The 27,682-nt window shown below is 44.0% G+C and overlaps 1 protein-coding gene across 1 annotated transcript in view; it reads right to left on the reverse strand.

Moving 5' to 3' along the window:
• LOC132832897 (collagen alpha-1(V) chain-like) overlaps positions 1-27,682 on the reverse strand; it is a 109,619-nt gene that overhangs the window by 44,698 nt on the left and 37,239 nt on the right. Inside the window, exons 18-35 of the mRNA XM_060851109.1 lie at positions 27,657-27,682; positions 26,085-26,138; positions 25,163-25,207; positions 24,870-24,923; positions 24,255-24,299; positions 22,940-22,993; positions 17,760-17,813; positions 17,428-17,481; positions 17,228-17,335; positions 14,965-15,054; positions 12,040-12,093; positions 10,211-10,318; positions 9,097-9,204; positions 7,866-7,919; positions 6,754-6,807; positions 2,716-2,823; positions 235-288; positions 74-127 (exon numbers count right to left, since the gene is read on the reverse strand). The exon at positions 27,657-27,682 is cut by the window's right edge and continues 28 nt beyond it. Coding sequence (XP_060707092.1) covers positions 74-127; positions 235-288; positions 2,716-2,823; positions 6,754-6,807; positions 7,866-7,919; positions 9,097-9,204; positions 10,211-10,318; positions 12,040-12,093; positions 14,965-15,054; positions 17,228-17,335; positions 17,428-17,481; positions 17,760-17,813; positions 22,940-22,993; positions 24,255-24,299; positions 24,870-24,923; positions 25,163-25,207; positions 26,085-26,138; positions 27,657-27,682 — 1,178 coding nt within the window. The remainder of the gene's footprint in view (positions 1-73; positions 128-234; positions 289-2,715; positions 2,824-6,753; positions 6,808-7,865; positions 7,920-9,096; positions 9,205-10,210; positions 10,319-12,039; positions 12,094-14,964; positions 15,055-17,227; positions 17,336-17,427; positions 17,482-17,759; positions 17,814-22,939; positions 22,994-24,254; positions 24,300-24,869; positions 24,924-25,162; positions 25,208-26,084; positions 26,139-27,656) is intronic.

Here is a 27,682-nt window from a genome sequence, read left to right on the forward strand (position 1 = left end):
TGTATTCCGGGATGAGCATCACCATGGGTCATTCAACAATGTACTCAAGGAGAGAAATGAAGCTTGCACTTACATCAGCTCCATTTGGACCGGCAGGGCCGGTAGGACCAGGAGGGCCAGGTGGACCCTGTGAGAGAAAAGACAAGGAGAGTCATAAGGGATACACACACAGGGTGTTTCAAGAGTGGTTCATGACACTGTGTCAGAGAGAGAGAGATCAGGACAGAAACTCACCATGGGACCAACATCACCAGTCTCACCCTTGGTTCCTGAAGGCCCAGGCATTCCCTACAAAATGAAACAAGACAAATTAGCTCCTCACCATGGAGTCACAGCTAGACATCGCACGGTATTTAGTCAAGCACTCTGGGTAAAGGGTTGCTGTGTCAGGGAGAGAATTAAGTATTTGGGGAGACCTTAGGGGAGGAAAGTGTGGGTAGGAGATCATAAAGGAGTGTGTGGGGGAGGAATTGTTAGGGAATATGATTTTTTGGGGAGGATTGTTAAGGAGGACTGAATTGGGGGAGATGGCTAGGGAAGAGTGTGTGGGAGGAAGGAGTGATTGTTAGCGAGGAGTTTGTGGAAGTGATTCAGTAGAGGAGTGTGTGTGTTGGTGGGGGATTCGTTAGGGAGGAGAGTGAGGTTGAGAATATGGGAAGAGAATCAGATGTGAGTAGTGTGTTGCTCAGATGATCAGAAAAGGGCATAGAGAGGTGTAGATGGTGGTTGGGGAGGGTTGTGAGTGAAGACAGAGAAGTCAGTAAAGGCATTGAGAGTGAAAGAGATGGTAAAGGCATGGAGAATGAAGGAGACAGTAAAAGCATGGAGATAAAGGAGATGACAAAGAGCAGATTGTGTTATAGGAAATGAAATCAGGGTGTAGAGTTGAGGAGGAGATGGAAAGGGAGTGTTTATTTTTATTCACTCATGTGCCATATGCATTGTTGGCTTGTCCATCATTTATTGCCCGAGAAAAGGTGGTGGTGAACTACCTTCCTGAACTGCTGTAGTCCTTTATTGCATTGATAGGGCTAGTCCAGTTAAGGTTCTGGTCAACATGATTTCTCCAGGTTTTTGATAGTGGGTATTGACATTGACTGTTTGGTGACGGTTAGATTCTTTGTTTGGGATAATCATTCCCTGGAACTTGTGTGGCATGAATAGTACTCGTCACCTTGGATCAGCCACCTTGGATGTTTCTACATATGGACACGGACTGCCTCAGCACCTGAGGAGCTGGGAATAGCACAATTGTCACTGAGCATCTCACTTCTGATCTTATGATAGAGGGAAGGACATTGATGATACAGCCAAGGACACCATCCTGAGAAACTCCTGCAGAAATGTCCTGGAGCTGAGATGACTGACCTCCAATGGCTTTCTTCCTGTGTGCCAGGTATGACTCCAACCAGTGAAGAGTTGCCCCCGAAACCGATCAATTCCAATTTTGCGAGGGAGGTTGATAGCACAATCAGTTGAATACTGCCTTGACGTCAACGGTTATCACTCTCACCTCACCTCTGTAATTCAGCTCTTTAGTCCATGTTTGAACCAAGGCTGAGTGGACCTAGCAGAATCTAAACTAAACATCTAAACTAAACTAAATACACATATGCTGCTTGTTAGCACTATTGACAACACCTTTCAGAGAGTGGATTGGTGATAATTGGTTGGGTTGGACCAGACTTCCTTTATCAGTGCAGAACATATCTGGGCAATTTCCCACATTGTCAGGAAGATTCCAGAGTTGGAGCTGTACTAGAACAGTTTGGCTAAGGGTGTGGCAATTTCTGGAGCAGAAGTCTTCAGTGCCATTGCTGGAATGGAGTCAGGGACTTTGCAGGATACTGTGTTTCCAAACATTTCTTGATATTACATGAAATAAGCTGTTTTGGTTTATGACTGGTCCATGATACTGGGGACCTCAGGATGCGGTTGAGATGGATCACCCATTCGGAATTTCTGGCTGAAGACTGCTGCGAATCCTTTAGCCTCAGCTCTTGCATGATATGCTGGGATCCCCCATCATTGAGGATGGGGATATTTATGAAGCCTACTTCTCCAATGAGTTGTTTAACTGTCCACCATGATTCACACCTGGACATGGAATCGTTTCCTGTTGGTGTAGGATCACTTATTGCTATCATATTATTCGGCATGCAAGTAAGCCTGTTTTTTTTCCGAGTGAATAGCCTCATCCAGTGTGTACTCCCCACATCCCAGTTAATCCCATCTCCCAATGTATTCCCCCCCCACCCCATCTCATGTGTTCCCACTCTCCTCAATTTGAATACCTCCCTAGTGTGTGCACACCCACAGGGATCAGAATCCCTCTGGAGTTTTCCTGTTCTCCGGTGGCTCCAACCCCCACTACATTCGAACCCTGAATGCCACCAGCCGATGTGTACCTCCAGTGTTCCCATTCCCCTGTGTGTATCACCTCTACTGTGTAAACCTCCCCACAGTGCACCCCTTACCCCTGTGTGTTTCTCCTGTTGCCCTCGTGTGATCTCCATCACCTCAGTGTAAGTCCTTCACCTAGTGCGTTCCCCTCACATGGTATGTCAAAATCTCCCTCTCCCAGTGTTCCCCCACCTCTCAGAATGTCACCCATTCCCTCTGTTCCACCACCCCACCCTATCACTGGCACAGGGATGAACAGGACCCATCCCTTCTTCCCGCCAAACCACCTGGAGACCAGTCCCGTTAACTAACCTGCAGGCCAATTGGACCTGGTGATCCAGGGAAGCCTCTGGGACCATCATCGCCCTTCTGTCCAAAATGTCCCTGCTGGCCCCTCGGTCCAGGCTCTCCGTCAGCACCCTGCAGGAGGAAAGAGGGGTGGCACATTGTCAGATTTGGAGTCAAGCGACCTTTCGGACCCTTCTCATGCAAGCCTCTTGAGATCTCTCTAGTCAGACTAAATTCTATTTGTAGGTCTCAATCGAGTGACCTTTCTCTCCAACTGCATTCATCTCCCTCCCTTGTCGCAGGTACTCAACACCACATACTCATGCATATGCCAGTGAAGCAATGATGCACTGCAGTGGTGACTGAAAATGCCCCCGTTGGCAATTCTAGGCTGGAGCTTCAGACCTGCAATGGAGGGGCCCCTTTAAGATGGCTGTATTCTTCGCGACAGTCTGGACCTCCAGAGGTTAGACAGACACTAGGCAGAAAATTTCCCATAGTGCCTCATGCTGGCAATTCATCATCCTTGCTGCACCACAAGTATTATTTGGGCCTTTTACCAATCCCTCACTCAAGTTTCTGAGATGTACAATCTGTGCTCTGGAAATGGATTATGTTACAGGTTCTCTTAATCCCACAAATCAACAATGATGCTGAGTTTATGTCTTGCCTGATAGTGGACATTTTAACAGAGGTTAGAGTCGGAGGTTGGTAATACCAGTGTTACATTGGAAACAGAGAAACAGAGGAGCAGGAATAGGTAATATAGCCCGTTGAGTCTACTCCACCATTTAACTCTATGATAGTTAACTTTGCACATCAAGCCCACTTTGTTGCACTGTCCCCATATCCTTTGATATAAGACCACAAGATGTAGGAGCAGAAGTAGCCCATTCAGCCTATTGATTTTGCTCTGTCATTCACTAAGATCAAAGCTGATCTGATCATCTGAAACTCTACTTTCCTGCCTTTTCCCAAAGCCCCAGCTTTCCCGTATTGATTAAAAAACTGTTTGTCTCAGCCTTGGATTAACTTAAAGGCCCAGCCTCAACAGCCCTCTGTGGTAAACAATTCAACAGAATCACAACCCGGTGAAAACAAATTTCTCCTTATTTCTGTCTGAAATGGGTGACTTAACGATCTTAGCCTTGAACAAACTTGACTGAGCTACCACATGAGGGACTGAGCTACCACCTGGATTGGAGAATTCCAAAGGTTCAACACTCTGTGTGAAGAACATCCTCTTCAGCTCAGCCCTAAATGGCCTGCCCCTTATTCAAGGACTCCGTCCCCTCGATTATAGACTACCCAGTCCTATTGCCACCAGCTTCCCCTACCCACCCCAGTCCCATCCTGTAAGATCCCTCACAGACTGTTTAGGTTAAAATTGATCTTCTCAGTGTTCATGGTTTTCTTAAAATCTGAATTGATCAGGATTATTTTCTCCCTCCAATCAACAAGGACTTACATAAACGATACACGGCACATAAACAGGCCATTCAGCCCAAAGTTTATTCTCCACCCGAACCTAGTCTGGTTTCTCACCTAAATCTAACATCTGAACGGTCAATTTTAATCTCCCACAAATACCTTTATCCCTTTGTTAAAGCCAGAAATATGTCTGAAGCTTTTAAAATTGTCAATAAATAAGTGGTGTCAACAACCAGTACTGATCTGAAATGACAGAGGAAGTAGTAGGTGTTTAGCAAATCTCCGTAGGAACTGGGGGAATGACACTCATTAGAAGCACAGAAAATAGCGGCAGCAGTAAGCAATTTCACCTTTCAAGCCTGCTCTGCTTTTCAATATGATTATGTCTGATCATCCACACTCTGTCCCCATTTTCTCTCCATAGCCTTTCAGCCCTCAGAATTAAATCTAATTTCTTCTCAAAAACATTAAATGTTTTGGCCTCAGCCACTTTCCGTGACAGAGAATTCCACAGGCTCACTGTTCTGTGGGTGCAGTACAAATTGTCTATCTTTAGACTGTGATTCCTGTTACTGGATCCCTGGTCATTGAGAACATGTTTCCTCCATTTATCCTGTCTAGTAGTTTCCAATTTTATACATTTACTAAATATGATCTCAGAACTTTATGAAATACAGAGTTTCATAATGCACTCCCAACTGCTCTCCCATATTGTACCCTCACTAATCCTGGAATCACCCAATACATTGCTGCAAGAGTCCTAACTCAGAGTGTGTTCTGCTCTTCCAGCTCATCCTGTGCTCAATAACCAACGTCAACTCTAAAATTCAGCTGTTGCTTGATTTGAAGTTTTCATCCTTGAGCCCAAATCTCTCTATGGTCTTGCTTCCTCCCTATCTCTGCAATCTCCGCCAGCCCAACAATCCTCGGAGATCTCTGTGCTCCCCCAATTCTGGCCTTATGAGCAGACCCCACTTTTAAGCGCCAACACTACCTGTGGCTGTGCCTTCATGGTCCCCAAAGTCAGGAACTCTCTCTCTAAACCTCCCCGACTCTCCTCTGTTAAAATTCTATTTAAAACCAAACAAGTTCAGTCAAGCTTTTGGTCACCCTCCCTAATATCGCCATACATGGTTTCTAATACTCCTTTGACGTATCAATAAAGGCACGCAATAAATGTAAATAATTACTGTTTGCATAATTAGTTAAATCCGCATGGCAGATGGATTCTTGATTATCAAGGGGATGAAAAATTATTAAGAATGTGCAGGAATATAGAGTTGAATTTAAAATTAGATCAGCCAAGTTCTTATTGAATAGACAAGCAGGCTCAAAGGGCTGAGTGGCCTCCTAATCCTTATACAAAACTATCATTATTAAGTGCTGATTAGTGTCTTGGGATATCCCAAGGAACGTCAGCTATGTTATGCACAATGTAACAAGGGTGAGTTAATATGTTTTTGGTGATCCTAGTCTAGGGCTAAATATTAAGCCAGGGGCCACAAGGGAGAATTCCCTTGCTCTCTTTCAAAAACAGCCACACAGGATCTTTTACATCCACACTTAGATTTTTACTGGTTCGTCTGCGAAGACTGTACCTCCAACTGTGCCTTACCTCCTCAGCGCCCCACTTTTCACCAGGATGTTACCCAGGATGGAGCATTTCAGCTATAAAGACAGGCTGCATAAACTCGGGTTGTTTTCTTTCGGGCAGAGAAAGTTGAAAGGGGACCTAGTATTACGAGGGACATTAACAGGGAACAGAGATCGGACCTACTATTGTGAGGGACATTAACAGGGAATAGAAATCAGCTATTTTCCTTGGTCAAGGTGTCAATAACTAAGGGGCACGATTTTCAATTGAAAGGCAGAGGGCTTTAGAGGGAATTTGAGTCAAATCTTTTTCAACCAGCAGGCAGTGGGGGTCTGGAATGCACTGGCTTGGGATGGTAAACCTCACAACCTTCAAAAGTACTCAGATGAGTACTTGAAGTACTGTAACATTCAAGGCTTAGTGCAGGAAAAAGTGAGACGAGTGTATGCAGTTGTGTATTTTTGGCAATACAGTCTCAATGTGCTGAAGAAAGTCTTCTGTATTTTCTTTTGCTTTTTTTTTAAAGTGCATTCACGATTAGGTATCGCTGGCACAGCCAGCATTTGTTATCCATCTCTAATTGCCCACAGAGCAGATGAGGATTGGTGTGTCTGAAGTCACATGCTCACCAGACCAGATAAATACAACAATAAACCTTCTCTAAAGGACATTAGTGAAATACATGTTTTTTTTTCCAGCGATCAACAACAGTTTCATGGTCATCATTAGATTCTTAACTCCAATTGTTTTTATTTTATTCAAGTTCCATCATCTGCCATGGTGGGATTTGAATGCAGGTCCCCAGAATGTTACTTGCGTCATTTTTTTAAAAAGCTGTCTAGCAATAATACCATTAGGCTATTGCTTCCCCCTGCTATGAGCACTGTACGATTCTATGGGAACGGATTTTGTGCTCCAACTCGAACTTCACAACCCATGACCCCAAAGGCAAGAGCAAGTCCATACAGTCAATGCTTGTCTTTGTGGCAGATTAGGCCCAGAGAGATTGTTCGCTCCCAGTAACAGTGAGTACTTACTGCAGGACCTGGTTGACCAACGGGACCGATTGGACCTGGAGGACCGGGTGGACCCTGAAACAAATTTAAAAACACACACAAGATGTCATAAATCCCATGGACAAATATCATTGATTGGCAATCATATTAAGGATTAATTATGTTCTACTGTGAAATAACAACTAAACATTTTGAACATGTATGTTTGTCTACATTTTAACTAAAAAGACCCTAATTGTTTTATTAATACCATTGATTTAACTGAATTGACAGGTTTGTTGAAAGCTCTAAATTGTCATGGAGTTAGAGGTGGAGAGGAGGCCATGAATTATATTTATTGGATTTTCTTATTAATTTAGTATTGACCTTCAGATTATGTCTTGTTATCCACCTTCTGACCTGTTCTGCAAAAAGGACAGACCCATCAGTTCACAAGACTCACTGATGACAGCTATCCTCTTGTGTCTTCCCAACCTTCATGTGGGCCTTGAATGATTTCGAAATTCTACTCAACCCATACACATAAATGCTAAGGAATCCCATACAGCAACAAGGCCTGGAAATTCCATGAAGCCTAGACAACAAAGCCCATAAATTTCACAAAGTCAAGACAAAAAGGGCAATAAATTCCATACAGCCTTGACAACAAGGCCCAGAAATTCAGCCTGGATAACAAGACACATAAATCGGAGGTATAGAAATTCCACAAAGTGTAGACAACCAGGCACAGAGATTCTATGACACCTAGACAACAGGCCCATAAATTTCATGAGATCTCCATAATAAGGGCCATAAATTTCACAGGTCATAGACACCTCATGGAAATTCCAGAGCCTAGACAACAAGGCCCAGCAATACTATGAAACCTAGCTACCATAAATTCCAAGGAGGCTGGACAAAGGTTTCAGGATTTCACAGGCCAAGACACCAAAGGGCCGATTTAAATAGTTCAGTTTGGGCACAGACACAGATACATTGAAGACAATATCAATTTAGTTACACCACCCTTTACAACTCAAACGTTCACTCTGCTATGATGTGAAGCTTCACGCCAAAAGACCCCCAACACAATTCCCCTCCTGACCTGGGGTCAGCTTGGACTGAAGAGGAACAGAACTGAAAGTTGTACTCACATGTTCACCTTTGTTGCCCTTCCTCCCTTTGTGTCCAGGTTCACCCACTTCACCCTGGAGAACATGGAAAAAGAAATGAAGAATACGTCCCACTCACACAACTGACGCCAAGAACCTGGATCATTTCATTCTGTTCAACAGTGGATTCCTTTGATCTGATGCTGACCACCGCTAACTTTCATATTCATTTGAAGCTTACCCCACAATTATTTTCCAATGGAAGGTCAGGCTAGCCTTAGGAATTGTCCAAGGCACTGTGTTGACCTATTTCCCAGTGATGGGACAGCACAGAAGCTCTCCACTCCCCCCCCACCCAACATCTCCACCACCACCCCCTACTCCACCTCGTGCCTCTCAATTCCCACTGTTCTTCACAAACAACTACACCTCTTGGTGGCAAAATCCAATTCTCCTACCACACTTGTTATGCAATAGAGGGGGCCTCGGCAGGAGCAGGACAGGGAATTTGCAGGTAATACGAATCTAACTGAAATCGCAAGCAAAGACTGGACAGCCCGGGGTTGTTTCCTTTGGAAAGCAAGAGGCTGAGGGAAGACCAAAGCATGTGTATATACCTGTAGACAAAGGGAGTCAACAATCAGGGGGAGCAGATCTAGCAAGCAAGAGGTTTAGAGGAATTGGCTGGGGTGGGGTCAATTTATCCAGAGGGTTGAGCACACATGGAAATGGCTTGAGACAGTCAAAGTTAGAAATCACACAACACCAGGTTATAGTCCAACAGGTTTATTTGAAAGCACTAGCTTTCAGCAACTGCTTCTTCATCAGGTGTTTGATGAACCACCAGAAGGAACAGCTCTCCAAAAGCTAGTGCTTCCAAATAAACCTGTTGGACTATAATCTGGTGTTAGGAGAAAGTGTGGACTGCAGATGCTGGAGATCAGAGCCGAAAAATGTGTTGCTGGAAAAGCGCAGCAGGTCAGGCAGAAGGGCTCATGCCCGAAACGAGATTCTCCTGCTCCTTGGATGCTGCCTGACCTGCTGCGCTTTTCCAGCAACACATTTTTCAGCTATAATCTGGTGTTGTGTGATTTGTAACTTTGTCCATCCCAGTCCAATACCAGTTCCTCCAATTCAGGTGGACACCTTCACTTATGTGGCACCTGCTGCCCCCTGCCAGAGTTTTGTGGAAAACCAAGAATAGGGCCATCCTCCCACCCTCCCCAAGGAGATGCTCTGAGCCCTGCAAAACCCTCACCCAGAGAAGTCTTACCTTGTCACCATCCTCACCAGGACCTCCAGGTGTGCCCGCGGGCCCTGGAAGTCCGACAGGGCCTTGGACACCATCTCGGCCAGCAGGACCAATCGGGCCTTTACCACCCTGCAAGTCAGAGAGGGAACAAAGAGTTGGCAAGAAAGAAGCCAGAGGCACTTCTCCCCCTCCGAAGCCGTTTTTAAGCCCTTAAATCAAGAGATGGTTTATTCCACATACCATCTCACCCACCTCCACTAGCATCCTGTCCCTATAAACACCTAGCAATTTGACAGACCACCATTCTCCCCCCCATCCTGCCCCAATCCACAGAAAATCCAAATACAAGATGATTAGAGGTTTAGATAGGGTTGACCATGAGAACCTTTTTCCACGTATGGAGTCAGATATTACGAGGGGACACAGCTTTAAATTAAGGGGTGGTAGGTATAGGACAGATTTTAGGGGTAGATTCTTTACTCAGCGAGTCGTGAGTTCATGGAATGCCCTGCCAGTAACACTGGTGGACTCTCCCTCTTTATGGGCATGTAAACGGGCATTGGATAGGCATATGGAGGATAGTGGGCTAGTGTAGGTTAGGTGGGCTTGGATCGGCTCAACATCGAGGGCCAAAGGGCCTGTACTGCGGTGTATTTTTCTATGTTCTATGTTCTATAAAAGAAGGAGTGAAAAAACAAACAAAAGTAACACTTGGAGTGATGGTCATTTTTGACTGGCACACACTCGATGGGCTGAAGGGTCTTTTTCAGTGCTAACTCTATGATTATACAGTTGCTCTGAGGTACACTAGTCAGAGCAGTGTGCATCGTTTGAAATTTTACTGGTGTACTCTTCCCTTCTGGAGCCCAAGGACATAATCTGACCCACATATCTTACCCCAAAACACTTGGCATACTTACTGCCCAAAACCAACTCTTTAGCCGTCCCACTCCTCGGCACTGGACAGTCCAACTATCTCTTCCCCACTCTTCACCATCCAAAAGACAACAACTGGTACCCACAGGCCTTGAACAGCAAGAATGATTTAACCAATGGGTTGAGAACCGAGAGGTGCAATACAGCAACATGCTCCCTTGGCGCACTGCCTTCTCAAGAAGCCAAGGGACAGACTTACCGGCACTCCTTTCTCCCCTGCGGGGCCAGGTGGTCCCTGAGGTCCTGGACGTCCTGGGAGACCGATGGGACCTCCAGGTCCTGCTTTGCCTCTCACTCCAGGGGAGCCCTAAAAGAAAAGATTGGTGGAGAAGGGTGGGATAGGGAAGAGAATGAGGGCAGGGCGAAAAGGGTCAAAGAGAAAATAAAGACAAGTTCACCAGAGGCAGGGGAGAAAGAAAACTTTCTGGGTAACTCAGACAATGGGCTCAAACTCGGGACAAATGAATCATCACCGGACTTGAATGCTTAAATAAGTTCCCTCGCTCCATTGCCATCGTCCTCGCTGGGTCACACAGCATATCCCAGACCCCTCCCAGCAAACATATAAATGAATGAGGAATGCTCCCTGTCCCAATGATGTGGAGGTGCTGGTGTTGGAAATCACAGGACACCGTATAGTCCAACAGGTTTATTTGAAAACTCGAGCTTTCGGAGCACTGCTCCCTCACCGGTCTGTCCCAAAGATATTCATTGAAGAAAGGAAAACTGCAGTCCATACCTGGTCTGTCATATATGTGGCTCCAGACCTGCAGCAATATGGTTGGCTCAGCAATTAGAGATGGGCAACAAATGCTGGGCTCAGCCAGCAATGCCCACATTTCACAAAGAAATTTTTTTAAAACGCAAGGCCACATAGTCCTCTGCTTGACTACTCTGAAACATTCATGTCTCCTCTGTTGTCAAGACCAAAGTGAGGAAATCGATGAAAAATGATTGGGCACTAGGCAACGTCTCATTCCTAAATGTCTCCACTGCATCCCCAACCCTGTCATCGACCCTTTTGTTGAGTTTGGATATTTAAGGAGGTCTTTTGGCTCACTCGGTACCCTCTTTGTCTTTGAGATGGAAGATCTGGGTTCGAGTCCCAGTGCAGGACTTGAAGCTCAAGGTGCTCATTACACAGCCAAATACAGTCATCACAAGCGGGCACGCCAATGGCAATTGGGAGGGGCTCCTGGTCAGACAAGAAAGTTGGAGTCTCTGTTATCCCCATCTTTAGCTTGGACTGACAACATGGAGATCTACAATATTATTGACCCAGCAAGACTGGGTCTCTGAGTGAACTGTAACACAGAAGCAGCAGGGGCTTTGTCAGATACAACATGGACAGATAGAGCTAAAAAATGGATCTGCCATAATAATCGAGCTGAATGACAGAATAGGATGTGAGGGTTTAACAGACTCCCATTTCAATGGAGGATCAGGACACAGCTTCAGTCTGCTTCCCATCAAATGTGGCTGATCCGCTGTCGACTTGACAGAGATTATTAATGGATAATTCTTGGACCTGTTTTTGTGTCTTCTTTCAGTAACTTTCAGGGGGAGGTTGGCCAGGGAGATGATTAGTGAAGAGGTCAGATTCCTCCTTAGGAGTGCACAATAATCAACTTCTAATCTAAAGTCTGCTGACACTACCAATCAATCAAGATCAGGTCGGAACCTCTCGCACTCCTCAGGAGGGAATGATTGAGCATAATCAGTGAATGACAGTCTCACTGAAATTATAGGACTAAAATCAATTTCAGTCATATCCACGTGCGAATGACATGGACGGAATTTGTTGAGGATGGCATCAGTGGTTGGAAATAAAGCAATCCATGTACAATCTAATTAGGAATAATGGTGTCATAGTTAATACACTCACCCATTCCCTGAAGGGAGCAGAGATCAAGAATGACAAGCCTCTAAAGCTGCCTCGATTGGCAATGCAGGCTACTTTCTCCCCTTTCCCACTGAGGTACGGTTAGCAAACAACCCTTCCCCAGTGCAAAGTGATCAGGTACTTACCGCTGGTCCAGGTGGTCCCGGGGGACCCTGACTACCTTTCAATCCTGATCCACCCTGTGAAAGAAAGAAAGAATTACAACTCATTATCGATCACAAGCCACGCACCAGGCTGACCCAGCATTTAGAAACACTATGCTCCATTTGCAGTGTAGGACATTGGGCAATCGGGGTATATAGCAATGTTAATTCCATCCACAAGCAATTAAGGAAGCAAGTGATATAAGTGGCAGGGAAATCCTAACACAATTATACATGATATTGGCAACCCATACCTGGATATCAAGGTGAGTAATGTTTATTTACCTAAGGAAGGACATGATCACCTGAAGTACAACTAATGTTCACTAGATTATTTGTGAATTAAGGGAACTGTCTTCTGGGAAAAGATTGAATAGATTAAACCCATATTCCCTGAGATTCAGAAGATGTAATGGTGATCTCATTGAAATCTATAAAATTCTAAAAAGGAGCTTGACAGGTAAAGCCAGCTGGACAGAGGTTGTTTCCTCCTGGGTGGGGAATTTGGAACATAAGAGGTCACAGTGCAAGACAAAGGGGCCGGTCATTTAGGAGCATAATAAGGAGAAATACTTTTGCTCAGAGTTGTGAATTGTTGGAATTCACTGCCACCTTGGGCTACAGATGCTAAGCAATCGAGTGTAAACATGATGGAGTTCAATAGACTTTGGAGTATTGAGGGAATTAAAGGAGAGGGGAGCACATGGAAATGGAGTGGATTGAAAGGACCAAATTGCCTACTTTGGGTTCTTATGTTCTATGTGAAGCAGTCTACAACATTGTCGTCTATCCCTATTGCCTTTTATAGGCTACTACAGGATACAGTCATATATCTATTTACCATTTGATGGGGCATTGTAAAATACAGTCATACACCCTTGTGGCCCTGCTTGGGGTATTACAGATTATTATCAAATATTCCTATTACCCCTATCCTTACTGGCTGTCTGTGGAGAATTATAGGATATTGCCATATGATGTCTGCAGCTTTATATGGTGAGATGGCCCTAAGAAGTAGAGTGATTAGGGGAGAGAGACAGACAGAGAAGGAGTTGGGGGTGGAAGATTATGAGAAAGACAGTGAGAAAGTGAAAGTGGAAGGCGAACAGAAATGGGAGGGTGAGGACATAGAGAGACACAGAGAGAGAGAGAGAGACAGACAGAGACACACACAGACAGGGAGACCGAGACACCGGGAGACAGAGACACAGACAGACAGACAGGGAGAGGGAGACAGACACACAAAGACAGAGCGACAGAAAGAGAGGCAGAGAGAAAGAGAGAGACAGACAGAGAGACACAGAGAAGGCACAGACACAGATAGACCGACACAGACAGAGAGACCGACACAGAGACAGAGACAGAGAGACACAGACACACAGACAGAGCGACAGAAAGAGAGGCAGAGAGAAAGAGAGAGACAGACAGACAGACAGAGAGACACAGAGAAGGTATAGGCACAGATAGAGGGACAGACACAGACAGACCGACACAGAGAGACCGACACAGAGACAGAGAGACACAGACACACAGACAGAGTGACAGAAAGAGAGGCAGAGACAGAGAGACAGAGGGAGAGAGACACACACACAGTCAGAGACAGACACACAGTGAGACAGAGAGAGACACACAGTGAGACAGACAGACACAGAAGGCACAGAGACAGATAGAGAGACAGACAAAGAGAGAGAGACAGACAGAGACAGAGAGACAGAGAAAGTGAGAGAGAAAGTGACAGAGAGAGAGACAGAGAGAGAGAGAGAAAGTGAGAGAGAAAGTGACAGAGAGAGAGACAGAGAGAGAGAGAGAGACAGACAGACAGACAGAGAGAGATCGACACAGACACACAGAGTGACAGAAAGAGAGGCAGGGAGACAGAAAAACACAGTGAGAGAGAGACACAGACAGAGACAGACACACAGTGAGACAGAGAGAGACACACAGTGAGACAGACAGACACAGAAGGCACAGAGACAGATAGAGAGACAGACAAAGAGAGAGAGAGAGAGACAGAGAAAGTGAGAGAGAAAGTGACAGAGAGAGAGACAGAGAGAGAGAGAGACAGACAGAGAGAGATCGACACAGACACACAGACAGAGTGACAGAAAGAGAGGCAGAGAGACAGAAAAACACAGTGAGAGAGAGACAGAGACAGAGACAGACACACAGTGAGACAGAGAGAGACACAGAGACAGACAGACACAGAGAAGGCACAGAGGCAGATAGAGAGACAGGCAAAGAGAGAGACAGACAGACAAACAAAGTGACAGAGAAAGTGACAGAGAAAGTGACAGAGAAAGTGAAACACAGAGGGAGACAGAGAGACACAGACACACAGTGAGACAGAGCAAGAGAGACAGACAGTAAGAGACAGACAGAGAGAGCAACACAAAGAGAGGCAGAGAAACAAAGACAGAGAGAGAGAGAGAGAGAGAGACAGTGAGACAGAGACAGACACAGAGAGAGGCACAGACACAGAGAGAGACAGAGACTAAGAGAGACAGAGGTACGACAAGAGACAGAGACAGACACAAGAGAGAGAGGGAGACAGAAAGAGAGCGACAGAGAGAGACAGAGAGAGAGACAGTGGCACAGAGAGAGAAAGAGAGAGAGAAAGAGAGAGAGAAAGAGAGAGAGAAAGAGGGAGAGAGAGAGAGAAAAGAGAGAGAGAAAAGAGAGAGAGAAAAGAGAGAGAGAAAAGAGAGGGAGAAAGAGAGGGAGAAAGACAGGGACACACAGAGATAGCCCAACTCACTTTTTTCTCCTAACTTCAAATCCTGACACCCAGAATCACTGCAGACTCATACAGTTTAGTGTAAAAAATCTGATGCTTCCCACTCAGTCTAATCCTCAGCTCCTAATTCATTTAGATTGTCAGTGTTGTGCTTGAATTCTCCATTTACTCACCGGAGTTCCAGGCAATCCAGTCTCACCAGGGAAGCCTCTCAAGCCTGGCGGACCATTCTTACCCAGGGGTCCAGGTGGCCCAGGGTCACCCTGTGGAACAGACAACAGGGAGAATGACTTAACTACAGTTCAACAGGAGGAGGGTCAGTTCAGATGGATTTCAAACCTACTCAGGCAGTCAGAATAAACGCTTTGATTTATTTTTCCAGAAACAGCTCTCTCACTGGAGGTATAAATATCTCAGTCAAAATGATGGAGCCAAATTGCTTGAGGGAAACAGAGAAATGTTGTTACCTACTAATAGGAGAAAAATAAATGTAATATCAAACACACACACACTCACAAACACGTGATAAGTCAAAAAAGTAGATAGCGTCAGATGTAGACAAAACAAATTACTCAGCCTGTATGAGGTTTTAGGGTTTTAAACCTGAAACTAATTCTTTCACTGTTCAGTCTATCCTGCTGCAGCCTGTTTGGAGTTCTCGGTGAATGGTTGTTCTCGGTAAGTTGCTCAGCAGGAACTTGTTTTGAGAGTAGCGGTGGCTTACTGTTACCCTGTTACTGTTACCCTGTTACTGTTACCCTGTTACTGTTACTGTTCCCTTTGTGTTTGAAATGGTGAGGGTTCATTTCCCAGGTCAACATAATACAGCAATACAAAATCTCAGACAACAATATGTACAAAATGTGTACGCACTCTTTTCATCCTAACACAGACTCAAAATTTGCTTTGGGTTTGGATTTGGTCTCTGAACTATGCTACAAAGGCTTTACCTTTCACTGTCCAGTTTCATAATCCAGCCACTTGATTCTGTTTGTTTTATTAATTAGATTGCTAGAGGTTTGGTTGTTTGTAACCTCAGATTTGCTTCCTGTAGGGTGTCTGGTACATTGCATTACGTACCTCGCTTTCAGTTAATTTTACATCAACCTGACGTTAATGGGTTATGGTTTGAGATGTAGTTCTGTTCTTCAGTTCTCTCAGCAGGTAACTTATATAATTCAGTGATCTGCCCTGGTGGTCTCCATCAGTGATGTCTGTGAGTATGTCACCTTCCCTTTTCCCAAACAGTGTTTGTTTTCCCCAACCTCATCCACTTTCCCTCACAAACAGCTGCCATCAGATGTTTGTTCAGCTGCAGATGTACACCCTGAAGCTCTTCCACTAAGCGAGGCTTCGCCTATACTTCCTCCGAGCTTTTTTCCTTTTATAGATATGGTCTAGCTCAGCCCTTTTAAGTGTTCCAGTCCTCAATGACCCCTCTGACTGGACGTCAGACCTGTTTAAATTGAGGGAACCAAACCTCTGCTCCACACTGTGGGGCTTCTGAACACTCTCAGGATCTGGCGTCTTTGCCACTTCCAACTTATTCCATTCTATCATGATGATTAATTTCCCCCCTATATCCATAAACACTTTCATTCAGCAATTCCAATTCTGGGGGAGGGGAGGGGAGGGGAATTAAAAAGAGCGAGTGAGAGAGAGAAAGAAAGACAGGGAGAGAGAGAGACTAAAAAAAAGCAGAAAGCAAAACTTGCCAGCTATCACAAAAGAAGTCAGAAAACTCCATCTAAAACACTCACCCACTCAGACTGTGTCACACTTGCTACTGCCTCACATTGTGTCTGGGTTGAAGACAGACATTTACAAAAACTGTGCTGTTGAAGAGCTGAGAGGCAAGAGCAGTTATCACACAGTATCAGGCTCATATTCTGCACAGTTACAGGCACAAACCCGTACAGTTGCAAGTCTGGATCCTGTACACTCTCAGGTCCAGATCCTGCACAGTATCAAGCCTGGGCCCTTCACAGTTACCTGGATTAGAAAGATTTTTAAAAAGTAACACTTGGAAATGAACATACTGATTGTACTGGAACAAGGTACTGAGGTTTCTAAAACTAGTCAGACCAGTGTGCATTTTTCCCAGGTTAAACTGTGTGTTTTTTTTCCCTGCTTTAACAAACCTGGAGGTGGACTGGCCTTTGCACAGCACCAGACTCATTTTATATAGGGTGAGAGCAGAAAGGCTGAAGTAGATAAACAAACAATCAGACATGCTGACATATGGAGTGCAACACAAACTAACAGACCCAGGTCACAAAAACAGGCAGAGAACTGTAGTTTCTTGTACATGAAGGCCCACCACCTCACACAGTCACACAGGAGAACAGACAGATCGGCAAAACTGGTAAAAATCCCAACACATCAACACCAAGAGAGGAGAAGTTTGTTGATGGTCAAAACTACTCATTCTCTCACCTTGGTGCCTTCTTTTCCAGACTGACCAGATAAACCTTGCTCCCCAGGTGGCCCAGGAGGTCCTGGATGTCCCCTCTCACCCATCGGTCCTGTTTCACCACTAGCGCCCTGCAGTCAAACAACAGCGTCAACATCACTATACAAGAAGAGGAAATGCTAAAACAATGAGAAGCAGCGGTATCTAAAGCATTTATCCTCACCGGAGGTCCAACAACACCTGGTGGTCCTGGAGGGCCAGTCTTGCCTTGGAATCCCTGCCAACAGGAATTGTTACATTAGTAAGGGTGAACCATTGGAGGTACAAGGAAGGGAGAAAAATGAGGCTGGACAAAAGGCTGGCAAAAAAATAAACACAATCTTCCCAATCTATTAGTCACCTTTCAAAGCCCATCCCTGATGCATTATCCCTCCCAATGAAACCCATTCACAGGCACAGTAACCCTCCCAGTGCTCCGAGATATCTTGTGTCATGGAAGACCATGCACAAGAGCATTTTTATTTCATCCCATCGAATTCAGAAAGGCGTACTCACCACTTCCCCTCTCTGTCCAGGGTGTCCTGGAAGCCCGTCCTTTCCTGGTGGTCCCTAGCCACAGAAAAACCACAGCGTTAGCCTCAACCTTCTCATTTCTGCAGCTCTTTAATGGCTGTGAACATCGGCTGCTGTTAATTTCACTTGAAAGGACATGGGGTATTGGGAAGTTGGAGGGGAGGAGTCAGTTTAGGGTTGAATCTATGGCATCTGATATCTGCAGGTTTCAAGGCTGATATGCAATGCAGCTGTTCAGTTTTTCAACATTTGTCTGGACACTAGCCCTGTGCATTACAGGTATCACACTGCAAACTAAACCCCAGTGTGACAAATATTATACAGAGAATTTTACCACAGTGTATGTTGCAGTTATCTTTACATTCTTGATAATGCATCTGCAATTACATTATCCTTTGCAATGATGTGAATTTATGACGTTGAAGTAATAAACACCACCAATATAATCTCACATTGAGCTTTAACTTTTTCAACAAAAGCCAAGGGATTATGGACATGCTCCTTTGTGATTGTTATGATATACGGACTTCAAACCATTCAAGAGCCAGTAACAATCCCCAGAGTCTCCTCTGCCACTGTACATTACGTCTGCAGATCCTGCTTTGATTTCTTAGAGAATACCCTATGGACATCTCCATTCCTGATTCACTATTTTGCAATATTATTGTAACTACCTCCAAGTCACTCGCATCACTTGCCCTTTCACAAGGTCACTAGCTCACTCATTAGGATTGCATTCAGTTTTTTAATCACTGCTTGGAACTCTATTGATCATATTATCTTTGCCTGTGTCTGCAATAATCTGTTTGTTGACTAGGTTCAATTGAATAATTTTCTAGCATATACTGAATCTTCTTTTCTACCTGAGCTTGTTTCTTGGGGCTTAAAAGATGTAGGTATTGTTTTAATCAGTTCTGATTCTTCATCATCCACATCATGTCTGGCTAACATAGTACCTTTGGGTGTAAGCAAGTTTTGAGAAGATTTGTAGCTCAGGTTGAGGTTTTGGATGCAGGTTTGCTCACTTAGCTGGAAGGTTCATCTCCAGATGTTTCCTACTAGGTAACATCTTCAATGGGCTTCATGCTAAGCACTGCTGATAATTCCTGCTTTCTATTTGTATGTTTGGATTTCTTTGGGTTGGTGATGTCATTTCCTGTGATGAGGTCACTTCCTGTTCCGTTTCTCAGGGGGTGGTAATTGGGGTCTAACTCGATGTGTTTGTTGGTAGAGTTCTGATTGGAATGCCATGCTTCTAGGAATTCTCGTGGGTGTCTTTGTTTGGCTTGTCCTAGGATGGATGTGTTGTCCGAGTCGAAGTGGTGTCCATCCTCATCTGTATGTAAGGATACTAGTGAGAGAGGGTCATGTCTTTTTGTGGCTAGTTGGTGTGCGTGTATCCTGGTGGCTAGTTTTCTGCCTGTTTGTCCAATGTAGTGGTTGTTACAGTCCTTGCACAGTATTTTGTAAATGACATTAGTTTTGCTTGTTGTCTATATAGAATCTTTCAAATTCATTAGTTGCTGTTTTAGTGTGTTGGTGGGTTTGTGGGCTACCATGATGCCAAGGGGTCTGAGTAGTCTGACAGTCATTTCCAAAATGTCTTTGATATAGGGGAGAGTGGCTAGGGTTTCTGGACATGTTTTGTCTGCTTGTTTGGGTTTGTTGCTGAGAAATCGGCAGACTGTGTTCATTGGGTACCCATTCATTTTTAATACACGGTATAGGTGATTTTCCTCTGCTCCATTCCTCTGTTCTGCAGCATGTTTTGGCTCGTTGAAATAATGTTCTGATGCAGCTTCATTTGTAGGTGTTGGGATAATTGCTTCTGTAGTCCAACATGTGGGCTGTTGGTGTTGTTTTCCTGTAGACGCTGGTTTGAAGTTCCCCACTGGCTGTTTGCTCTACTGTGACATCAAAGAATGGCAGTTTGTTGTTGTTGTTGTTGTTGTCCTCCTCTTTAGTGGATTTTATGCCAGTGAGGGTATTATTGATCGTCTTGAAGGTTTTCCTCTCATTTGTTTTGTTTAGTGATGACAAAGGTGTCATCCACCTGGCAGACCCAAAGTTTGGGTTGGATGGTTGACAGAGCTGTTTGTTCTAGTCTCTGCATTACTGCCTCTGCTAAGAACCCTGATATTGGAAATCCCATGGGTGTTCCGTCGGTTTGGCTGTAGATTTTGTTGTTGAAGGTGAAGTGTGTGGTAAGGCGTAGGTCCACTAGCTTGATGATACTGTCCTTGTTGAAGAAGTAAGTGGTGTTTGGTGTATGTGTCTTTGGGTCTTCTAATAGTGTAATCAGTGTTTTACAGATTTCCCAAATAACATAGTTAGAGCTTCCCATAGTCCTTTCTCTAGGTACAAGAATACAATGTCAGTAGTCTGTCTAAATTAACTGAATTATAGAAGATTTTCTTTGTGAACTACCTACGTTTTCTTCTATCTCACTTTTATTGTACGCACAGTTCTTTTTCTTCAGTATCATAATACATAGAAACATCTTCATTAACAACATGCAGATTTAAATTATAACCCTTTTATATCCAATGTGTAAAGTCCATGTGTTCTACCTGTCAACCTAATCCTTAAGAGCAATGTTCAATTTTCCTTAGGCCATTTATTGATTTTGCTTCCTGTTCTAATATAGTAAAGATTGACTCTATATCTTTTCCCTCAAATTTTGGTACGATCTCTCATTCTTCTAAATTCCAGTGAGTAGAGTCCTAAGCTGTCTGACCTTTGCTCATAACACTATCCATCATCCCAAGGATCATCCCAGTGAATCTTCTCTGAAATGCCTCCAATTAAACAATATCTTTCTTCAGATAAGGAGACCCTATATCTGCTTACAGTATTCCAGATGTAGGCTCACTTGTACAGTTCTCGGCTTGATTTAGAAGTTTTCATTCTTTTGCAAAGTCTTTACGTGTTGTGCCTTTTTCAATTAAAAATAGAGATTTTGTTTGCTGAAGGCATTTGGAAGGTCTGTGTTATAACCTTCTCCTGAGTTCAGTGACAAACTATCATTTATACCCCATCCAAATCTTGTTGCTGGCCAATTACTTCCAAAGTCACCAGGACAGGAATGTTCCACAAAAGGATCAAAATCCAACTCCTTCAAGAGACCTTTCATCTTTATATAATCAATAAATGAACACACAGTGCTACTTATTTTAAAAAAATTTAACAGTTCATTCTCTGCAAAAATGCAAGCAAAATTTTGAATTTTCAAAATTTATATATTCAAATGAACTACCTGGAGTCCTGACACTATCTATTTTCATTCTTTCTGCCAAAGCAAACCACATTTTTCCTAACGTTATCCACCATCTGCCAGACTTTTGCCCACTCTTGCAACGTATCTGCATACATCTGAAACCTCCTTCACAACCTACTATCCTATTTGCCTTTATGACATCTGTTAATGTACATACCATTCCTTTACTCTAAGTCATTGGTATCAACCAGAAAAAACTGAGGCTCCAAGACAGATCCTAGCATGTCGTGCCAATCAGACAAAGAACCATTTATGCATACTCTGTTTTCTGCAGGCAATCTTCTATCATGTTAGCATGTTAATCACAATGCCAAGAGCTCGCACTTTGTGCAATAGTCTTTTACACAACACCTCATCAAATGCCTTCTAGAAATCCAAACATATGTATGTATGGGCTCCCCTTTACCCACAGATCATGCTATCCCTTCAAAGAACTTCAATAAATTGGTTAAACAGTTCCCTTACACAAAACTATTTTGACTTGTTCCAATTACTCGGTTTCCAGCTCTAATTTCGTTAATACTCAATTCTAATACCATACCTACAGCAGGCATCAAGTTATCAGGCCTATAGTTTCCTGTTTCCTACCACTCTCCCTTTGTGAATAGAGGAATCACAGTTGCTACTTACTGGTCTGATGGAACCTTTCCAGAACAGAGGAACAAGAGTAAATCAGTCATTCAGCCCCTCTAGCCTGTACATTATTCAACGAGACCATGGCTTATCTATGGCCTAACTTCACATACCTGCCTTTGGTCCAGATCCCTTAAAACCTTTGCTTCACAATACTTTATCATTTCAAATGTAACACCCTGATCTAGCATCAACTGCTGTTTATGGAAGAAGCTTACAAATTTTGGAAAATTAACAGGGATGATTCTACTAAGTCATTTCCTATCTCTTATGACCCTACAGTGTTGCCCATTAAAAATAGGGACTTGGCAGCACACATATCCATCATTATCAGTTACATCAGTGATTGGAATTTCAACAAGTTCCATTCTCCCTTGCACCTCCTGATCGAAGCTTTTATCTGAATGTTTTTTGTATCCTCTATAACATAGACATAAGTAAAATATTTGCTCATTGCATTCGCCATTTCTTATTATCTAACTCTCATTCTCAGTCACTAAAGTTCAACATTCTATTTGGTCTTTTCCTCTAATTTTCCTCTAATTTCCTCTTATTCATTCACGGGATGAGGGTGTCACTGTCTGGACCAGCACTTATTGCCCAGAGGGCAGTCAAGAGTCAACCACGCTGTTGTGGGTCTGGAGTCAAATTTAGACCACAACAGGTAAGGATGCCAATTTCCCTCCCTAAAGGACATCAGATGGGTTTTTCCAACAAACAATGGATTCATGGTCATCATTAGACTCTTAATTCTAAATTTCTTTTATTGAATTCAAATTCCACCTGGGATTTGAACCCAGGTTGCAAGAACACTATCTGGGTCTCTGAATTAATAGTCCAGCGATTACCTGTAGAAACCCTTGTAATTTGCTTTAACATTCATTTCTACTTCCTCTCATAATATAGCTTCTTTCTCCTGGTTAATCTTTTAGTCATCATTTGTCATGCTTTATATTCTGCCCAGTTATTTGACCTGGCTCACACTTTTGTTTACTTCTATGCTTTTTCTCCTTAAGTTTAAGACTTCCCATAACTTCGTTAGTTAAGCTCAGGTGTGGTGTCCCTCCTTTATAGTTTTCTTTCGCATGTGGCAACACTTATTGTAAGCACTGTAAAGTATCCCCACATATGTCTATCATTGCTTCTCTGTTGAGTTTTCCCTGAGACCAACATCCCATTTCACATTAATGAGCAGGAGTGTCTGTGTGCATGTGCATGTGTGTAATGAAAGAAACCATTCAAATTCACTTACAGGTGGTCCCTTTGGTCCTGCAAAGCCAGTTGATCCTTGAGGCCCTGGAAGACCCTGGAAGAGTTATAAAGAGAAGTATATTATTTAATAAAAACAATATACAGTCTCAAATTGATCAAAGCAAACCTATTTGCTCACCTGTGCACAGCAATGTTCAACAGCAGGGGCACAGTCTCGGTACATAGAACGATACAGCACAGAACAGACGCTTCGGCTCTCAATGTTGCGCCGACCTGTGAACTGTACTCAGCTCATCCCCCTACACCATCCCTCCACAACTATCTAAAAGTCAGTTCAAGAGCCGGAACTGAGCTTCACGTGTTATACACTTCAGTTCTAAACCCCGACTCAAACACCATGGACCAGATCAGCACTGATGTCACAGCATTCAAACAAGGGTCACTCAATCTCAGGGAACATTCACGGAGAATGCATTTATGGGCTCAGATGTCAAGGACAATTGACTCGTAAATGGCTGAACTAGATCAACGCAGCAGTGAGTAGGGTCTGAATTGAGAGCAGACTTACATGTCCCTCCTTCCCATATCCCAGCGTCCTACCACATGGACCACACTGAGTCCTTTTCAACTGCTGCCATTTTGGACAGGCAGTTTGCAGTCAGGGCAACGTTTGGTCAGAGGTCAGCCTTGACTGATGACGTGAGGCTGACCATTTCTGAACAGATCTGATGTGGGACTGCTCATTCCCGTTAACTGCGACCATCATCCCAATGCGCCAGGCCTTACTGACAAAGTGGGGTGGGTGTGGTGAGCAGCACAAAGTGAGAGTGTGCCCATGCCACGTGTAGTAGATTGGATTGGCAGCAAGTTGGCGTAGTGATGGGAGTTACATTGCCCTCCTCCACAGTTAAAGGAATCGCGCGCTTTCTAAAGACCATAAAAGTCCTCAACAAAGAAGAAAGGCCTGTTAACACAGTGGGCCAGTTTCCAAGGCAACCACTCCCTCCAGAATTCGAATTCCCTTAGAAAATGCCAGTCTACGCAACATCCTTCAACACAATTGTTCACTGTGATGAGGAGACTGAAAATGTAGCACTTGATCATTAGAAGTAAGAAGTCAAGTCATGCACAATTCTATCAACTCTCTCACTTATAAATTTAGTTCTCAAGGAAAATCTTAAATATCTCTAGGGAAGGACAATGAACAGGTGCAAAGGTGCAAGGTGCAAATGAGTTTTTAGAATAGGATGAAATAAGCATCCAAGAGTTTAAAATGAAATTGACTTATTAGTAAAAACAGATCTTTGCCTATCCTGAAAGCATCATTTGTTCTGCGGTACACTGGATACACTCACCCGTTCTCCAGGAGGACCCGGAGGCCCATCAGTTCCCGAGCTTCCCTGTTAAAAACGGCAAAAGAACAAAGTAACTTGCAACATTCATGACACAGAATGAACTGGCCTACCAAGACACGGTTCACTCAAAGCGCTCAGCATTCTCACATGCACGCTGGTCCAGCGACCTGTCACACATTTTCCTCCCATTGTAAAACTCTCAAGTATAACAATATGTTACACATATTCAAATCAAACTCTTAATTGTGACGCACTGTCAGTTATATATTTAGTACAAGCCTCTCGCATAACATGCTCAGTCTTACATCTCTCAGTTAAGAACTGTCTGCTATATATACACGCTCAGCATAAAACTGTCATACATCACACTAACTGTCCCACAGATACCTTTAATGTAAAATTTTAAATCCCTCTCTGTTACACACTGCACCCTCAGGAGTAAACATCCGCAGTGTAAAGCTCTCATTTAACACTCACTCTCTCTTTGTTACATACATGTCTTCGGTTTACTGTTCTGCTAGTCGATCATACCCAGGATAATGAAACCTGCTTCTAACGATTCTCTAGCATCCACCTCACACTGAGTATGATCTCCACCATTGTCCAAGCACTCACCTTTGCCCCTGGTTTTCCAGTTGCCCCTCTTGGTCCTCGTTGACCACGTGGACCCTTGGAGAGAAAGCCAAAATTAGTCATCAGTCAGAGACTGTCTAAATCCTAGCCACTTGTAGTCCGATGTGGGAGTGGAGTTAAAGGATCTGTGCTCGCTCCATATCACCTCCCCAATGTCCTTTTGCTTTTCCACTCTAAGACCCAACAATATGACACGCTGTTCAGACTCTGTTTCGATAATTACTAGGAAAGATTCCCATTCAAACTCTTACTGATCGGTAAAGATCGTGACATACCGTAGGTCCTCGCTGTCCTCGTTGTCCCAACTTGCCTTGCAAGCCCTGGGAGTGTAGGAGGAAGAACAAGTTTGAGATGTGGAGCCAAAAGATGCAGAAATAAAAAGAGGAGAAACAATTGCAAGACAGAGAGGGAGGAAAAAGATAGGAGGCAAAACAGGAGGACAGCAGGAAGGACACAAATTGAGGGCAAAAATATTAGGAAAGAGACAAGAGAGTATGACAAGGATGAGATGGAAAAGAGAGAATAAAGAGTTCAATGGCAGAGATAGATTACAGGGCGAAAGAAACATACAACATGTGAGGGAGTCAGACAGATGAGAAAAAGAATGTGATGGGAGAAAGATGCCAAGAAAGGACAGAAGAGTCAGGAATATAAAGGAAAGGACAGGGAAAAAAGATGAAGGGAGAAACAGAGGAGGTACAGCAGAAGACACAAAGAGAGTGAGAGTGTGGTGAAAGCATGAGATGGCAAAACAGGAAACAGAGATAGGAGACCATGTGAGAGGGGAGAAGCAGAGTGGAGGGAGTAGTTGAAGGAAAGGTCAAGAAGGTTGGGGGGAGACAAAGAAAGGGCAGTGAAAGAAGGGAGAGACCGATGGAGGAGTGAGGGAGGGAGTTTTTGGAAACAAAGAGCAGAGTCAGCAAGACAACAAAGAGAGAAAGGGGAGTGGGCACAGAAACATACAGCAACACAGATAGAGTAGATAATAAGAACAAAACAAATCGAGATTAAGTGAAGGACAAAAGTGAGGGAGGGGTGAGAGAGAGAGAGAATGGGAGAGAAGAGAGAGAGAATGGGAGAGAAGAGAAACATATGATGAGTTATTAATTGCTTATCACGACTTTCCTTATTAAAACTCAGACATTCAGGAGTATATTGCTGTGTTTTCAATGGTCAAAGATTTCATCTGGGACTTACCCTAGCACCTTTCTCTCCGTTAGCTCCTGGGAATCCGGGGAAACCGAGAGAGCCCTGGAGAAAGGAAACAGATATTTAGACAAAACTTGAGCAAGAACCAACTTCAACCACCTCCCACTATTCCCCAGCATGAAATACAGAACAAACAAACAAGCAAACTAAGGGGATTGCAGAGCCTCAAGGTGAGGCAGCTCTGGGAGGATGCATGAAATTAGTGGAATTAGTTCAGACAGAATTGCCAACTCATTCTGTGGTTGTGGGCTGGCAGAGGAGGGTAAAAAGGAGAGCATCTTCGCCCCATCTCCCCCACTGCACTTCAACTCCACCCCCTCTACTCCCCTGCAGGAGTCCCCCTGAAAGAACATGTAAGCTTCACTCACAGTGTGGGGTCACCCCTCAATCAAGTAAGATCCAGGAGTCAGCTGTCCCAGTCCATTCATCACAGCGTTTCCTAAGATTCCTCCTGCTGTGCTAATATGGTCCAGGCTGAGTGAACCTAACTACACAACTGCAGGACCAAACAACTGGGCACGGGTCCAGAAATAGAACAAAGGCACAGCCACAGGTGAAAGTGGGCACACTTTCTTTTACAAACAGATACAAGTGGTCAGCATGGTGGCTCAGTGGCTAGTATTGCTGCCTCCCAACGCCAGGGACCCGGGTTCAATACCAGCCTCGGACACCTGTCTGTGTGGAGTTGCACATTTGCCCTGTCTCTGCACGAGTTTCCTTCAGGTGTTCCAGTGTCCTACCATGGCCCAAAGATGGGCAGGCTAAGTGGGTTAGCCATGGGAAATGTAGGAATAGGGTAGGCAGTGGCACCTCAGAGGATCAGTGTGGACTTGATGGGCCAAATTGCCTGCTTCTACATTGTAGGGATTCTACGAAATGCACACATATATAGACAAATGCAAAAACAAACATATGCATGCACACTTTCACACAAACAAATACACACACACCGACATATGGATAGAATACAATAAACGAGCATCCTGGAAATATCTGAAATAAAGATGCAATTATACAGCACCTCTCACAACCTCAAGATGTCCTAAAATACACAAAGTCCTCAAAATGTACTCTCTTTTGTCGGAAATACGACAGCCAACTCACATACATTTGTGATGGTGCGTGAATGATAAATATAGGTCAGGACACTGGATGGCACACCCCTTCCTTCTTTGAAACTCTGGCCATGGAACTTTGTATGTTGCCCTGAGAGGGCTGTTGGGCTAAGTTTCACATCTTATCCAAGAGATGGAATTTCCAAGAGCGCAGTGCGCTCTCAGTGATGTATGAGGAGTATCAGCCTGTGTCATATCTATGCAGTGAGCTTCAATCCCACAAGTTACTGGCTCCCAGGCCAGACTACTGACATGTGCATACATATATATAGACACACACACAAACACACACACACAGAAACACAAACAGTGGTACTTATGTACATATACATGCACTTGAAATAAAGTGTTTCTGAAGATGTAAATGAAATATCAAATAATTTGATGATTATAAAATGCTGTGTAACTCTGCCACATTTGACAGCTTTCACTTCAATTTTCTTACCTTAGGTCCCTGGCGTCCAGGGTAAC

This window comes from Hemiscyllium ocellatum, chromosome 35 (genome assembly GCF_020745735.1).
Source record: "Hemiscyllium ocellatum isolate sHemOce1 chromosome 35, sHemOce1.pat.X.cur, whole genome shotgun sequence".
Lineage (NCBI taxonomy): Eukaryota > Metazoa > Chordata > Chondrichthyes > Orectolobiformes > Hemiscylliidae > Hemiscyllium > Hemiscyllium ocellatum.